Genomic DNA, 16,694 nt, shown 5'->3' on the forward strand with positions numbered 1-16,694 from the left:
ACGTTTAGTGTGTCACGCCTCAGACGTACGGCTCACATAAAATGGAATCACGGTATGTTGCATACGCAAAAGCTTCGTTTACTCTTTGAGTAACAAGGCTGGATGGATTCTCACAATTATAACATATTGACTCTGTTTTCATTCCATACTAAAGATTATGTCATAATTCATCAAATAAAGCAGGTGCCGTGGTTTCCCAACAAAAAGGGGTACATATCACTAAACTAGGGTCTAATGGACCGGAAAGCAGGGGCTCCTGCGCATCAAAACATCCTCAATCAAAAAAATTTTGCTGATCAAATGCTAAGTTTCTCCTCACCTCATTTGCTGAAATCTGTTGTCTCCAATTCATCATTCTCATGGGAATCTCCGGTCGTGTAATTCCCCTTCCAGGATCCTCTAAAGCATCCAAACGCAAGGGGCCTCCAAACACTGAAGCAACTCGCCTGAAAGCTGAACTTGACGAAGCTAAGATTGCTTATAGCAAGAAACGGTTCAACGAAATTAGTACTGCGCTCAACAATCCCCCCCAACCCAATCCAGTTCTCGAGCAAGATGATCAAGATGAAATACCTGATCCGCCACCCATTCCAGAAGGCTTTGACAACACCGGTGAAGACGCACACCCTGTCCCTTTCACCCTAACTCAATTGATCACGGACGATACATACAAGCATCGGCGACTCCAAGAGGATGCGCAGTGGAAACTCATCATGCAAAGCGTATTTGTAGCTTTCATGCATGGCACACAGCGTACTTCGCAGTGGGGAAATGTAGACAATTGGAATTTTGACTTCAATGACCCGCTGTTGTGCTCATGTCCCAAAGACAAGAAACACACTCGAGCAGTTAATGCATTGGATATACTTTGTGAGTTTCATTACTACTCTATGTTGAATTATATCTAATGTTCCTGTTATGCTTTGACTTCAAGATCGTTGCAAATTGAATGTGGAATTCTGTTTGTGCATACCTGACCAAGTCAGGTTGATCAATCTGGGTTATTTAGGAGGTACACCTACCAGGCCTGAAACAGCCTTCTCCCTCCGACTTCTTCGATTATATCACTTAGCATGGCAGTATTGCCATGCTAACATTCAACCTTTTTCATTGATGATAGATGCATACTTGGATGCATTCAACCCTCCCATACTAGTACCTGGAACTCACGAGGTGTGATCTTCTCATTGAACTTGAAGTACAAGCAAGCTGACACATCTTCCGACCTGCGGTCCTTACATTCAGCCTTGCCTCTGGCGGCAACCACTCACAGGTGCAATCATTTGCTATCGGCAAATTCTCAAGGCGATCGAAGAGCTTGAGAGTCGCAGTCTCGAGCTCACACCTCTGCAGAAACTCGCCGCTAATTGTCCGCGGTGCTTTGGTCCGGCTGGTGCAATGGGAATCCAAAGCGGACCACAATATGTGGTTTGTGTCAATGGTAACTTTCAACAGCGCCGTCACGAGACGGCTAGTCGAACGTTCACCGAAATTCCAGTTTCAATGCCTTCTTTGTTCATGCATCTGCAAGCAGTGGCTCAATGGGCGCCGAAGGCTTCGGGAAAAGCCAAAGGTACCGTGAACGATGATCTGGTGGTATTTCATCTCCTTATTCGATCATATCGAGATCAACCCGCACATCTACATCTACTCACCTTCGCCCTTTCCGTAGGACCCTTGCACACAACAACACACAGCTGCAGAAGACAAACGTAATGCTTCCAGCTGGCGAGGATGCGAAGAGACTGGTCTTATAGGCATGGCGTGTCGGCATGATCACATGATCAAGTTGGTGAATGTGATACAAAGCGGTGAAAAGTTAGCCATTTGATGTCTCAACCTTCAACCTTTTCAATAAACCCTGATTCCAAGCATCAAATAGGGCGCATTTCGTCCACGCCTTGCTTGGGGAACTGTTCACATGCATCTTGGAAGGATATACGGAATCGGTAAAGGCAGGTGTTATCCTGTTGTATGACATTGGATGCACAATGGAAAAAGGTGTCATAAAGGTGATTTATTTGAGTTATTTCGATGTTCACTTTGTTAAAAACTTGCTTTATCTTTCAGAACAACCTCTTTGCCGATGAACGAGCCGCAGATCGTCTCCTGTTTGGTACAAGCGCATTCCATGCCTACGTACACCGTTGGAGCTGTCAATTACAATACAACCCACGCCTTAATGCGCGTTTTGGCCTATCTGATGGTGAGGGCCTGGAACGCGAATGGTTCAAGGTCTCACCTCTGATTTCGCCACTTCGGGGGTCTAGCCCTCAGTTTCGAGTAGATGCCTTGCATCTCAAATTCCAGCATAACAATGCTCTCTCTCGCGAGAAAGCAGGTGATAAGTTTTTCAGCAGTAGTTATGTTTCTTTATTTTGACTTCGACTGATATTTGTTTGACAATTCTAATTAACAGCAAAGTCGGTAGTTCATAAGCTTAAGATTGCTGAGAAAAAGGCTGATGAAGCCCGCCTTAAGCTAACAGAACTGGAAACAACCGTTGGTCACACCGTCGATTATCTGGGTGCGCAATGGGAACGTCAGCGACAGTGCCAAGCCGAGATCATGGGAGATGATAGGGCTCAAGAAGTGCGGGCTCAACTGGCGCGTCTGATCGAGCTTGAGGAAGATTTCAAAGATGCACAGTAAGTGTCTGCATATGTCTTCACTCTTAACCCACACTCAGTCATTAACAGTTAATATCGCTTTCATATGTCATTTTATGAAATGACATATAGTGACGACCTCAAGAAGCTTCGACGCAAAAGACAACGTAATTTGTCACAAGAAGAACATGAAGCTTTGCGACGTCTCCCATCCACGCTGGTTGAGCTCGAAAAATCTATTGTAGAAGTGGCCGAAGACCTAGGAGGTGAGGCATATCGTAATATGCCTGAACTTAAAGGCAAGTGACACCGTTTGATCACTGGTGATCAAAGGTCAAACTGATGATGTGACTTCCTCAGACCCCCGTGCGCGCCTTACTATGCGAATACGGATATCGAAGGAAAATCTTTATGAGGATTATGTTGGGAAGATCGAGTGGCAAAAGAAATGGAGTCAACCTGGTCTTGGTGAGACCGAATTTTCACAAATTATGCTATGATGGCTATTCAATTTTTTCTTTGTCTTAGGTACTACGGAACAAGGCAGATACAAGAATGTAATGGAAAAGCGCAACAAGGCATTGGCCCAAAAGTATTCTACTTACAAATCACAAGTAGAAACTTATCACCATGATTACCCGGATTCCCCAGCATTAGATCTACCAACATTCGAAGAGGTGAAGTCCATGGACATTGCCAACACTTTTTGGAATATTGGACATCTGACCCATCCTGAGGAGCCCTGGGCGGTCGATGAATCGGTACAAATCGGTATTCAGGCTTTTCTAACAGCAAGAAGCTGTGCTGAAGAAAAGGAGAGAATCACATGTGAGATACAACACATGATGCGATCCGCGCTACAGATGGAAGAGAAACTGTCCAGCCTCTACACATTGAGTCACCTTCGTGAGTATGACATACTGTATTATTGTATTCTCTCTTTAATTTGTTACTTTTTGTGCCTGTGTATAGCGTGGGTAGCTGGAGCACCTCAAGAAAGACGACCATTACAGTGGGTTTTGCGAAATGGACTTATTTCAAAGGCTAATTGGGAAGCCAGTCAAAAGGTGTTGTAGGCCTTGCCCAGTCATCTGCAATTGAAGTATTGCCGTAATTGGATCCTTTGGCACACTCACCTGCCAAGGTTATTACAAAGAACAGCACATTATTCCCACGAGTCTGCTCAGGCTATAACAATGCTGCAAGTTGCGTGGAACGAGTTGATTGCGAGGTGCAGCGGTGTTTGGGAGAAGATTTTGCATGGTCCATACATCCAAGCCCAACAGCTCGATGAATTCGAAATGATTGAACAAGATTTGTTCGACCATGAGGAAGAGATAGTGCGCAACAACATTGATCTTCTTGAAGAGGATATGCGGAATAATCTTGTCCTCATTGACAATGAGGATGACATGGAGGAGGAAATGCTTATTACTTGATGATATCTGTCACATATGAAATTAATATCTCAAACATTTTTGCTTCGTTTATTTGAAAGAACACTCTTGGGTAGAATTATTTGTTTTTTGAGAGTTCCAGGTAGAATGAATAGGAGAAGACCACAATTTATTAAAATGTGATATTATATGATGTTGTGTGCCTTGCAAAACATCATATAATTCACTGGACAACTTTGTACAAAAGTGCCTAATTCATGTGACCTGGAAGGGTTTTGCACTTAGGCGGCCAATATGGTAACTATTTTGAGTGTTACAGGTAGAATAAAAAGGAGAATATGTGATTTAATTGAAACATAGCATTGTTGAACTTTGTGGGCCTTGCAAAGTTCAATATATTTCATTGTACGATGTTGTACAAAGTATGACATCTTCAATGTGTTTGAGAGAGATTGGCACTTGAGCAGGCCATATAGGTACTAATTTGAGTGTTACGGGTAGAATAACAAGGATAAGAGGTGATATTTTGCAAAAGTCATGATATTCAACAATGTGCGCCTTGCAAAGTTGCATATGTTTCATTATATGCATTTGCACAAAAGATGACATCTTCATGTGGCTTGGGAGGGATTTGCAGTTCAGCAGGCACTATGGGTACTATTTTGAGTGTTACAGGTGGAATAACACTCTGAAGAAGTGATTTTTTGCGACAATGATCATATTGAAAAATGATCTCCATGCAGAAATGCATATAGTTCATTACATGCATTTTTGCAAAAGGTGACATCTTGAAAGTGTTTGGTGGTGAATTGTACCGGAGCGGGAATATTTGTACCATTTTCAGCAGTTCATATACAATCACACCTTGAAGATGTGAGGTTTCCAATAATGTGACATTGTGCACCTGTGCGCCTAGCAACGGTGCACATTTTTCATTATTGGACATGTTTCAAAAGTCCACATCTTCAACCAGTTTGGTTGGACTTTGTGCTACGGCAGGAGAATACCCTTTGCAACTGAAGTGTCCATAAGTGGTTCAAAAATTGCAGATAACACAACATGAGCAAATTGAAAAGTGTCTACATTGTGCAGATACATAAGTTTTATTAAGGTACATTTTGGATTGGGGCTCATACCAACTGTGTAGGTGTGATTCAAACCAAGGAAAGACCAGATATTGCATGGATTATGTGCAAGTGCAGCATCAGATAACATGATCCATGTTTTCTGACGCAAAATATGTCACAAATCCCTACCAAAGTGGTTGAAGATGTGGTCTGAGCAGCAAATGTGCATAATGAAAAGTGTGCTCCTGTGCAAGTTGAACAAAGTTCATTGGAGTATTTTACCATATACTCCACATCATCACTATGTTATTCCTTGTTAACCACAAAAAAAGGACAAAAATCCCGCACTCCATTATATATCTCAACCAAATGCCTTGAAGATGTTGTTTTTTTTAAAAATGTTTATAATGAACAACAATCAGACTTGCACAGTGCACAAAGTCCAATACAAACTTTTTTGTGCTTTACCACTTATTCAAAGTGTTATTCCCCCTCAACCGCTCCAAATGGTGGACATGTTCCATTTGGAGGTGCAATTCACCACAGCCATGTTAAAGACATCAACTTTTGACCAAAGTTGTATAATGAACTATATGCAGAATGATAAGGCACACAATGTTTATTATGATCACTTTGGCCAAAGCCCGCATCTTGCTTTCTTCATTTCACCTGAACCACTCAAAATAGTACACATAATGCCCAGGTAAGTGTAAATCACACCCAAACACTTTGAATATGGCCACCTTTGCATAAGGTTGTATAATGAACTATATGCAGAATGATAAGGCACACATTGTTTATTATGATCACTTTGGCCAAAGCCCGCATCTTGCTTTCTTCATTTCACCTGAACCACTCAAAATAGTACACATAATGCCCAGGTAAGTGTAAATCACACCCAAACACTTTGAATATGGCCACCTTTGCATAAGGTTGTATAATGAACTATATGCAGAATGATAAGGCACACAATCTTTATTATGATCACTTTGGCCAAAGCCCGCATCTTGCTTCCTTTATTTCACCTGAACCACCCAAAATAGTACACATAATGCCCAGGTAAGTGTAAATCACACCCAAACCCTTTGAATATGGCCACCTTTGCATAAGGTTGTATAATGAACTATATGCAGATTCATAAGGCGCACAATGTTTATTATGGACACGTTGGCCAAAGCCCACATCTTTTTCTCTTTATTGCACCTGAACCACTCAAAAAAGTACACATAATTCCCAGTGAAGTGTAAATCACAGCCAAACACTTTGAATATGGGAACTCTTGCATAAAGTAGTATAATGAACTATATGTAGTTTTACACGGTATCTTTATTCCACCCTGCTGAAAAGCAATGCAGGAAAGGCTTATAAAGGCTTATATCCTTGTTAGTACTAAGTATGATTGACATAGTACTGTCACCTAACCGTAAGACCTAATCATAAGGCCCTTAAGCTATCTTGTACATAACGCGTCGAGACTCGTCACTCGACACACGCTCACGCGTGTAGCCCTAACCAAAACCAAATGCACATAACTAACCCTAATGTCCCCTAACAACCGCGTTTCAATCAAACACGCTTATATTATCCAAGACGCGTGGAATTTCCCACATACATTCCACTTTTTCCCTCGCCTTTGTTCAGTTTCAATCAAACACGCTTATATTATCCAAGACGCATGGAATTTGACTTGTTCTCTCCCCACATTCCACTATTTCCCTCGCCTTCTTTCATCCCCATCAGAAACCTCGTCAACCCACTTCTCACCAAACGAACTAATTGCTATCTTGGACGTTGAAATCGATTGTCCTTCAGTATGACCTTCATGAGTTCTTTCTCCAAAAGCTCACTGTCACTTACTGAACTTTTGGTCTTTGTTTAGTTCACATCACGATTTATATCCAATACGAGATACGAATTCCAACACCGACATTCCCTTGGGTAGGTCTCGCCCCTTATCCATGATTTATCTTGCCTTTTCTATCTACGAGACAGCTGACCTTTTTTTTTCTAGATTCGATTCTCAGCCTGGTTGTGCTTGTTCCATTTCAATTCAATCGAAGGCAGTCAACGATCCGACTTAGTCATTTCCGTTGAACAGCAGAAGTCGCCGATTGTCCTGTCGTGTTGTTGGACTCTGAGCTACGAACCAAGGCAGGGCATACGGCATTCTGTCTGTGAGACTAAGACGACTGGCGATATCATCAAACCAGCCAAGTAATAGGAGTGTCTACGAACCACCTTGGTCATTACCGTTGAACAGCAGAAGTCGCCGATTGTCCTGTCGTGTTGTTGGACTCTGAGCTACGAACCAAGGCAGGGCATACGGCATTCTGTCTGTGAGACTAATACGACTGTCGAGTTCATCAAACCAGCTAAGCGATAGGATTACCAACCAGAACCACCTCACATCATGTAAGTGATTCGCACACTCTAATGAACCTATATCGTATTGATCAATCAAAACCAGAGATTGACATACTTTGTTGGTATTGCCAGCTCTTATGGGTCGTCAACAAAACCGAGCAGCGCAACGAGCCGCGGGAGTGAAACCGTTGAACTTCAAGTCAAAGAGTTCCCCATCTCACATCAAATACCAGTTGCGGCGGGAGAAGAAAGGCAGCATAGGACGACCTTACTATCGATTTCACCGCAAACGTACTGCTTTGAAGTGCCAACTGGCTCAAGAACTAGGTCTCCCTTTGAACACCAAGTTCATTTTCAGATATGGATTGGATGATCGAACAAATTCTGAAGTTTTGAAAGACATAGAGATTTATCATGGGACCGTTGTAGTCATCAACAAGGCAGATTTATCCTTGGTTATTGCGATTCAATGCAACCGATTTCGAACTATGGATGACAGTTTGCAAAAACAATTCGACCACACCATCTCTACCTGCTTTCTTCATGCTCGGGCGCGCAACGAATGCAAGATCAATGGCTCTCACAAAAAGAAAAAAGGTGAAAAGGTAGATGATGAATATGAATATGACCATGAACAAGTATGCGGTTGGATGGGATGTTGTGGTTGGCGTGGTGGAAGTGACCCAGGAAAATCTTTGGGTCCGTCTTCAAATAACTTCATCATTATGTCACTTTCATCAAATCTGATATGATTATTTGACTTCTAGGTGCTTATGCAATTAGTGCTTTTACAGCAGCCAGTGTTGACCGGATGCTGACTGATAAAGAGCGCATGGAAAGGTTTCACAAGATTCGCGATTTTTTAGCTGGCCAATTTTCCAGTCTATCTCTTTATGTTTTCAAGACAAATTTGGCGATTGGACTCATTACTCAGGTACCAGGATTTGACCATTTGGAGTGGCAGGACACTCCAAATGGTCAAGTTTTCGCATCGAACTTGGTTGTCAGCTGCGATGGGTTTGCCAATCGCATCCACATCGACAAAGACCATACTCGGTACGCTTTTGGTCTATTCGGACTTATCATGCATTCGACTGGCCTTCCTTGCGATCAAGAGACGGCCCTCAAACTTGGATCAGTTCGGGGCTTATACTTTGTGGTCGAAAAGTTTGGTATTAAGATTGCCTTGACACGTTGCAATGGAATATATGAAATCTTATGGGATTCAAAAGTAAGTGCATGTTGATTGTAGTAACGATGATGATCTCAAAGCTGATAGTAGAACGCTCTGCTGTAGATCCCTCATTACACAACAACTTCAGAATCATTTGATTCCGAAGGTTGCAAGCTCAAGGCCAAAGATTGTAAGGTGACGCATTTTGGCTCATCTTGTCAAATATCAGAAAGCCTGGTGAAGAGGATTCAACTACTACATGAAGAGAAGGAGAAGATGAGTGCCACCGAGTGGGAGAAGTTTAAAACTGAGCGAGTAAAGACTTATGAGGATCAGAATAAGGTCAAAATGGACCGTCACAAGATCAAACAGGCTCTGCGTAAAGAGTGCGCTAGAATGAAGAGGGCTGCAAAGGTGGAGGAATTGATCCAAATGTTACCGAAATGATTCTATACCATGTTAAATTTCTATTCTTGATTTTCTTACCTTGTCTTTTTTGCAAACTTTGTCAGATAGATATCTAAATGAGGTCTGATGTGGTGAATCGATCTCTTCACCCTGTTAGTCTAATGGAATGAAATGGCTTATCAATATTGTTCACTTTTGAAGAACTTGAGGGCAAGTTTCCAAATGAGTACTATGAGTAAAAATCCCGTGCGATTACACCTTCATGGGCTTGTAAACATTGTGAGTAACGACTGACCACTTTGCCCAACCAAGAGGGCAAAGTGAAGGGGTGCATCATTACACATGAGCTGTGGGAAAAGCTTCACACTTTGGGCATTGTGAATCCCACCTGTGGGAACGAAATCCATGGAGGGGGAATGGGGTTCACCTTTGGAAATTGATTTCACACCTATGGGGAATGGGATTCCTGCTCGTGGGAATACAAATGAGGGAATCGTCAATTCCCACATGAGGGAATTTTCGATTCACACAGGTGGGAGCAAGTTTCACCCATGTGGGAACAGCATTCACACTCACCCGTAGTTCCCTCGGGTGGGAATCAAAGATTCCCCCGGGTGTGAATGCTGTTCCCACATGGGTGAAACTTGCTCCCACCTGTGGGAATTTGTTTCCCACCTGTGTGAACCTTGCTCTCACCTGTGGGAATAACGTTCTCACCTGTGGGAATAACGTTCCCACCTGTGGGAGTTTGTTCAAGGGGAAATAAGCTCCCACATGTGGGAGCAATATTCCCACATGGTGAAGGTAGAACTCAGACCTTCACAAACATATTCCCACCTGGTGAATGCGAGCTTCACACCAGGTAAAATGCTATCAAAGTAATCACGGGAAGTGGGAATTTGAATTTCACACAGGTGAAAATCCAATTTACAAAGGTGGGCAGATTGAAGCGGTCAAAGGACAACAATCATTTTGTGAAGGCTGGGTTAGTTGAGACTAACGTTGTCACATGTGTAGTTGTAGTCTTTGTCCAAGACAAGGTAAATGGAGGGTACAAACCTCTTTGGAGCTTACATCATTGACTAGCTAGCACGGATATTTACACTTAGAACTACTTACACTTAGAACTAATGATTTTACAAAGTTTATGTATAACATTGATTTGGCAATAGTAGCAATCTATGTATCCGATGATTCTGTTTCACTATCTGAACTATCTGATGTGACTGAAACTGATTTTGCACATGGAGTGGGATTTTCTTGGCGAAATTGTTCGGCTATCCACTCTCTTTGCCATTTTGAAAAACAGAAAACATCAATGTTCTGGGTATATAAGCTGGCCCAGTTGTTGGCGATAGGAAGATTCAAATATTTCCATTCAGGATGCACGAAAGGTATTGGTGTTTTGTCGGTTCGCAAGATATCGAGGTGTATGAAGTGTTTCTTGTTGATGAAAGACATGTAGATAGGTGGAATATCGGGATTAAGGGGTGAAAAACAAGGGAAGATCACGGTAGACATAGCATCGGAAGGGTTGTAGTAGATGACCGGTCGATTGTAAGTATTTGCAATGATAAAACCACCACAGGGCATCGGATACCATTCCTTAGGAGTTGTAGTGGATGCCCTACAGTCCAAAATATAAGTGATACGAGTGATGTCAAACTGATCACCTGACATTTTTGGTAAGTGTTCCTCGTACCAGTGGTACTTTGAATGGACGTGTTCGGAAAGCTCTAGTCGGACTGTCTCTGCTTCATCTTCTGTTCGTCCGAGAGAAAGTGCAACAGCTGACAATGCACATAGGCCATTACTGCGCACATTAGTGGCAGACTTGATAAACGGAAATATATATCGAGGGACTTTCTTGAGGAAGGGCCATTGCTAGCGTCAAAAAGTAATTTCGTCAGTTTAGTGACAATTTGAGCTTAGACATAAATTGACTACCTGAAGGACTGTTGCCCGAATTTCCTCTTCCTCTTTCAATTCTTCTGGGGACATATGTTTGAGGAACTGATCAACAAAATGGAATAAAAAAGTGAGGGGGATAGATTTTCTAAAATGCATGATATGGTGACTTACATTTGGTTTTTGAACACGCCTGCTCTTTTGCGCAGTATCGAGAATAAGCGTAGAGGATCCAGTTACCAGTCCTGTCGCTGAGGGTGTTATTTCGGGAGTGAGTGTTGCCGAGACTGGGTTGGTGCAACTTTCGTCAATATGCAACTAAGTGTCATGACATGTGTCAGTTTATTTACTTTTGGAAGTGGAATGATTGAGACGAGATGCTACCTTTTGAAGTTGAGCTTTGTCCTTTTGGGTTTCGGCAGCTTTGCGCCGTGCCAACACTCTTGTTGGTTGTCGGGGGCCATTGGATTCGAACTTACGCTTGCGAGATTTCACCCTTGGTTCGATGGTATTAATGATGGGGCTAAGGACCGTATTTTGATTGTCCTGAGATGGTGGATCTAGTTGTGGTGGATCTAGTTGTCTCTTGGAGTCGATCGAAATGTGTGGTTTGTTGTTTGATGGATCTATGAAGATTGGTCAGTTAGATATGTTCAAATAATGTGTTGGAGAGGCAACCCTCACCATTTTCGGCCGTAGTCAGTTCCGGGTTTAATACTAATTCTAGAGCCTCAGTCGGGAGGATGGATGTGTCAGTTATGGTGTTTGATGTGGGCTCTTTATCTGAGATCAGTGCTTGTTTCGTGCCGTTTGATGAAGCTGTTTCTGAGGTAAATGGATCTGGATTTAGATGGTATCGTTCTTGCATTTTGCTTTGATGTACTTCTTGCTTTGATCCGGAATTGACAGCTGGTTCTTGCTTCTTTTTTCTTGGAGTGAGTGAAGTTATGATTAAAAGTTCTTCTGCTTGATGTGATGTACTGGAACAATCGGATTGAGGAGGAGAATGAGTTCGGGTTGGGAGTTCTTCATTAATATTGACAACTTTGAGAGTGGGTTGAGCTGGCTGGGGTGGTGAGAGTGGGCTAAGTTGTTTCTCGTTTTGCATGTGATTTCGCAGTACTTGAGTTTGTTGTATCTGCAAACTTAAATCTTGCTGGGTGGAATGCGGAGATTGAACTGTGTCAGGGGGATCAATGGTAGGCTGGAAGACTGGTTGTTCTTCAGTCGGTCGTGTGGTATGGTCTTCTGAGTTTGATTTCAAGATACTACTGGAAGTTCCTGCTTGATCAATGTCCGATTTGTTTGAAACCGATTCATTTATAATTGAATTGCCAGATATGGATTGAGTGATGGGATTGATATTGTTGGACTGTGTAATAGACAAAGGTTCGCCTTCTGAATCGTTATGTGAATTGGTGTTCGTGTTGGGATTTGATTCTGGGTTTGGTTGTTGACTTGTTTGTTCTGGATTTGTAGTTTTTGAAGTGATTGATGGTTTTGATGGTTTTGATGTTTTGGGTTTGAGGTGTTTAGTGGAATGATTGTTTTCAAGCAATGTACCTGAATCGCACAACACATATTGAACGACTTCACACTCATGTAGGAATCGTTTTAGGAGGCGGGCTCGGGTATCAGAAGGAAGACGATCCATTCGGCTGAGTAGAGCGTCGTATTGAGTCAATGGATGAGTCAGTTGCGGTTGCGATGATGGTTGAGAGGAATGGGAGGGTTGATGTTGAGGTTTGTCAGATTTAGAAACCTCTTCCTCAACCTCAACTGGTTGTTGACGACTCTTCGGTGGTTGTCTGACGACTGGCGGTTTCGAATGTGGAGGATGATCATGTGTACCATGAATGATCTCGACTCGCCATTCGTGAGTGTTTGGAGGACGGCGTGCAGACACCTTGTACGGGCAGGTTTTGGCGGCAGATGGCAGAGAAGCGGTGGATGGATTGGTCAATGCCTTGGTCTTGTGTCCGTGTGGCCCTAAACTACATTTGTATTTCATGTGGTTCTTGCGTGTGTCACCTATGGAGATCTCAAATCCGTTATGTGCGGCATGAGTGAATATGTAGGTTTCGATCAATGCAAGATTAGGATAAGTTGTATCGGTGGAAGGTGGAGGTATGGGGTTGGGGTAATTGAATGGGTTTGAGTTATTGATTATTGTTGATTCGTTGAGGTGGCTCATGATTGAGGAGTATGGATATTCGAAGTTGAGGTGTGAAGAATGGCTGGAAGTGTAGTGGGAAGGATTTTTTGGCGATGGTTTTGTTGGAAAAAACAATTGGGTGGGTGGTGGGAATATATGTATGTAGGGTTGTGTGAACCTGTAATCTCTGTTGGGTGAATGGGTCATGTGCATTTGAGCGTGACCACTGTGTGAATTTGGTATGTAGCAGGTTGGGACTCGCTGGGTGAGGATGGGGGAAATGCTGACTTGTCTGAATTTCAATAGCAAGTCAGCTATCCCAGACGTCTGGAAGGTCTGTGCAGCAAGCTACGGTACGACACCGTATGCTTTTACATAGATGTCTTGGTATTTCATCGTGTGATCTGTAACACACAGGTGCATTTGGTGTATCAAACATTTTTAATTTTTCCTTCGTGAATTGTTTTTGAAGGTTCAATATGTAATGAGCTTGATTAACAGTAACCTTATGGTTCTTAACACTTGAGATGCTGAGAGATAAAAAATGAGAGAGCGGTTTATCTGATGAAATTTCAAATCTGTCTTTGATTAGTCGACAAAAATCATCTATTTCTTCATCTAATCCTGTTACTGCTATGTCATCTACGTGAGTAAGTAGTAAACATTTGATGTTATCTTCACTATCCTTCTTGTAATAAATTGAAGGATCATGTTTTGATCGAGTAAATCCAATAGATAATAGAAATTGATGAAGTTTGATATTCCATTGTCTTGGAGATTGTTTCAAACCATACAATGATCTAAGAATTTTGTAAACCCAATCCGGATGTTCTTGATCAACAAAGCCTTCAGCTTGTTCCATATATATTTCTTCATCAAGATCACCATTCAAAAACACAGTTTTGATGTCTACTCCTCTTCCTTTCCAACCCTTTTTTGCCATTAACGTCAAAAATAAACGTATAGACTCTTGTCGACTGGTTGGAGAGAACACTTCAGAAAAATCGATTCCTTTAATTTGAGAGAATCCTAAAGCTACTAATCTAGCTTTGAGTTTATCAATGGACATGTCGACATTTTGTTTTGTCTTGAATATCCATTTTGACCGTATGATTTTTCTACGAGCAGGGCGAGGAACCAATTTCCATGTTTCCTTACCGATCAAAGAACTCATCTCAGCTTCAGCGGCTATCTTCCAAAGATCCCAGTTAGCCGACCTCTTTGCTTGTTTATAAGTTGCAGGTTCTTTTTCTGATTCGATATATGCAGATCGAACATATTCTCCATAACGAACAGGTTGTCTTCTAGCACGTTCTGGACGAGAATATGGAAGAGGAGTTGTAGGACAAATGTTATCTGATAGTCGATCATTGATAACTTCAGGTGATTTACATTCATCACTATCAAGAGTTGGCCACGGAAGTAATTTTTCTTCTGTTGGCGATAAAAGTGACTGGGCTTTTAAGCCAGGAAACACTTTGTCGAGGAATACTAAAGAAGTAGCTTTCAAAGCACACTTCTTTTCTGCATCCCAAACTATAGCCCCCTCGTTATTAATTAAATACGAAAGGAAAATAGCAGGTCGAGCTCTAGGTTTGAGCTTTGAATTTGGTTTTATGACGTGATACCATACTTGACATCCAAATGCATGGAAGGTATGTTCTTGACGTTCACGAGTACCCAGTAAAGAAATCGGAGTTTGAAACTTGTCGTTCGTTCTTGTCGGCATATTATTCAGCGTCTCAGTTGCATATTCTAATGCGTCAGCCCAAAACATGTCGGGCAACTTCGCCTCTATTAAGCAACATCTTATCTTTTCTTTTATTGTCCTATTCCATCTTTCAGATACTCCATTCAACTGAGGGGTGTCCGGTGGTCCAGTTGTCTGAAGAATCCCTTTCTCAGCACAAAAGTCAGAAAACCTGAATTTATATACTCAGTTTCATTATCAGATCTCAATTCTGCAATTACTCCTCCAACTTTCGATGTCATCTCATTAAAATATTGCTTGAATTTTGATAAGACCTCATCTTTAGATTTCAAAGGATAAATTTTGGTAAATTTTGTATAATCATCGATAAACGTAACAAAATATTTATATCCTTTTTGAGATACAACAGAATAAGAAGATACATCGGAATGAATAACATTTAATGGATTTTTAGACCTCCAAGCTGCTCGACTGGACATGTTCCTGCGGCGCATTTTGCCTTGGATACATATACTACATGTTTGAAGCTTTCTTAACTCAGTTTCATCTACATTAATCTTTAGCAAAGAAAGTTTTCTTTTTAATGCAGCATAACCGGGGTGGTTGAATCGTAAATGCCAGAGATGAACATCAGAAATCGAAGCTTTTGATGTTGAGTCGAGATTTTGTTGACGTACCTCCTGATCAAGATAATAAAGATTTCCTCGTCTACGACCAGTACCAATAACATCTCCACTTATCTTGCATTCTTTCACGAAAGATACTCCTGTTGAATTGAAAACAGTGCTAACATTCTTGTCGGCTAGTTTCGAAACCGAAAGAAGTGGCTCAGATAAGGATGGAACGTAAAGAGATTTGATATTGTCAAAATTATGAAACGGTAAAGATGTCATTCCTTTTGATGAGGCTTTGACATTTGAACCATCCGCCAACATGATAGTCGTATCATCAGCTTTCTTGTTACTGATGGAGTCAGATAACGGAGTCATCATTTGAGATGTGCCTGAATCGATAAGCCAGCTGTTTGTTTTTACCGAACCACATTTCACAATAGAAGCCGATGATATTTCTGAATTGATATTTATTGAAACGTCAGAATCGGAAGAGACTTTCGAAGCTGATGCAGCAGCTACTTTCGCTTTAGCACGTCTGACTTGATTTTTCGTTGGTTTGACTCTAGGACGATCAAGTTCCGCTTTCTCAGCCTTCAAAACCTTGTATTTTTCGATCAATGATTTCAAAATTCTACAGTCCTCCATGACATGATTACTTTTACCACAATGAGAGCATATAATTTCACTTGATGCTTGATTTTTCGCTGCAGCAATTATTTCAACATGATCCGATGATATCGCACGTCTTGTTGCTTCTTCACGTAACACTTTTAAGATCGTAGTCGAAGTGACTTGATCACGTTGCAACAAAGGATGCAACACTGGTTGCCAGTCGGGAGTTAATGACAAGCTGACCGATGTAGCGAAGATAGTATCGGCAGTGAGAGGATTCTCGGGTGTAACAAGAGCTTTAAAGTGTTGGTAGTCGGCTGACATACTGTCCAAATGAGTGGTAATCGATGAATCCCCCATTTTTGCAGTTACCAACTTCTTCAACCAAAACATTATAGATCCGGAGGAAGCGTCTTGATGCGCTTCACGCAAAGCCTTCCATTGATTATACGGATCATCAGGATGGGGAGAAAGAAACTCGATGTTGGCAGGATCTACATATCGTAGAATAAAAGCCAAAACTTTACATCTTGCTTGTTCGTCAGAAGATGGTAGCGGAAACGGTTGATTATCTCGCAGTACATAACCAAAGGAAGAGCCTTTGATAACAGTACCCATAACAAATTGCCAATAATGGTAATTCGACAATCACCTGGTGGTTCGAGTGGTCGACAT

The 16,694-nt window shown here is 41.8% G+C and overlaps 1 protein-coding gene across 1 annotated transcript; it reads right to left on the bottom strand.

The window, feature by feature from the left end:
- Positions 1-10,930: 10,930 nt before the first annotated feature.
- MELLADRAFT_89152 (uncharacterized protein) lies at positions 10,931-13,121 on the bottom strand (the record flags this gene model as incomplete). The annotated part of the gene is made up of 4 exons (XM_007404643.1): positions 10,931-11,032; positions 11,102-11,245; positions 11,312-11,553; positions 11,612-13,121. The coding sequence occupies 4 exons, from the start codon at positions 13,119-13,121 to the stop codon at positions 10,931-10,933; spliced, it is 1,998 nt and encodes a 665-aa protein (XP_007404705.1).
- Positions 13,122-16,694: the final 3,573 nt, after the last annotated feature.

Source organism: Melampsora larici-populina (assembly GCF_000204055.1).
Source record: "Melampsora larici-populina 98AG31 unplaced genomic scaffold MELLAscaffold_2, whole genome shotgun sequence".
In the NCBI taxonomy this organism is placed as follows: domain Eukaryota; kingdom Fungi; phylum Basidiomycota; class Pucciniomycetes; order Pucciniales; family Melampsoraceae; genus Melampsora; species Melampsora laricis-populina.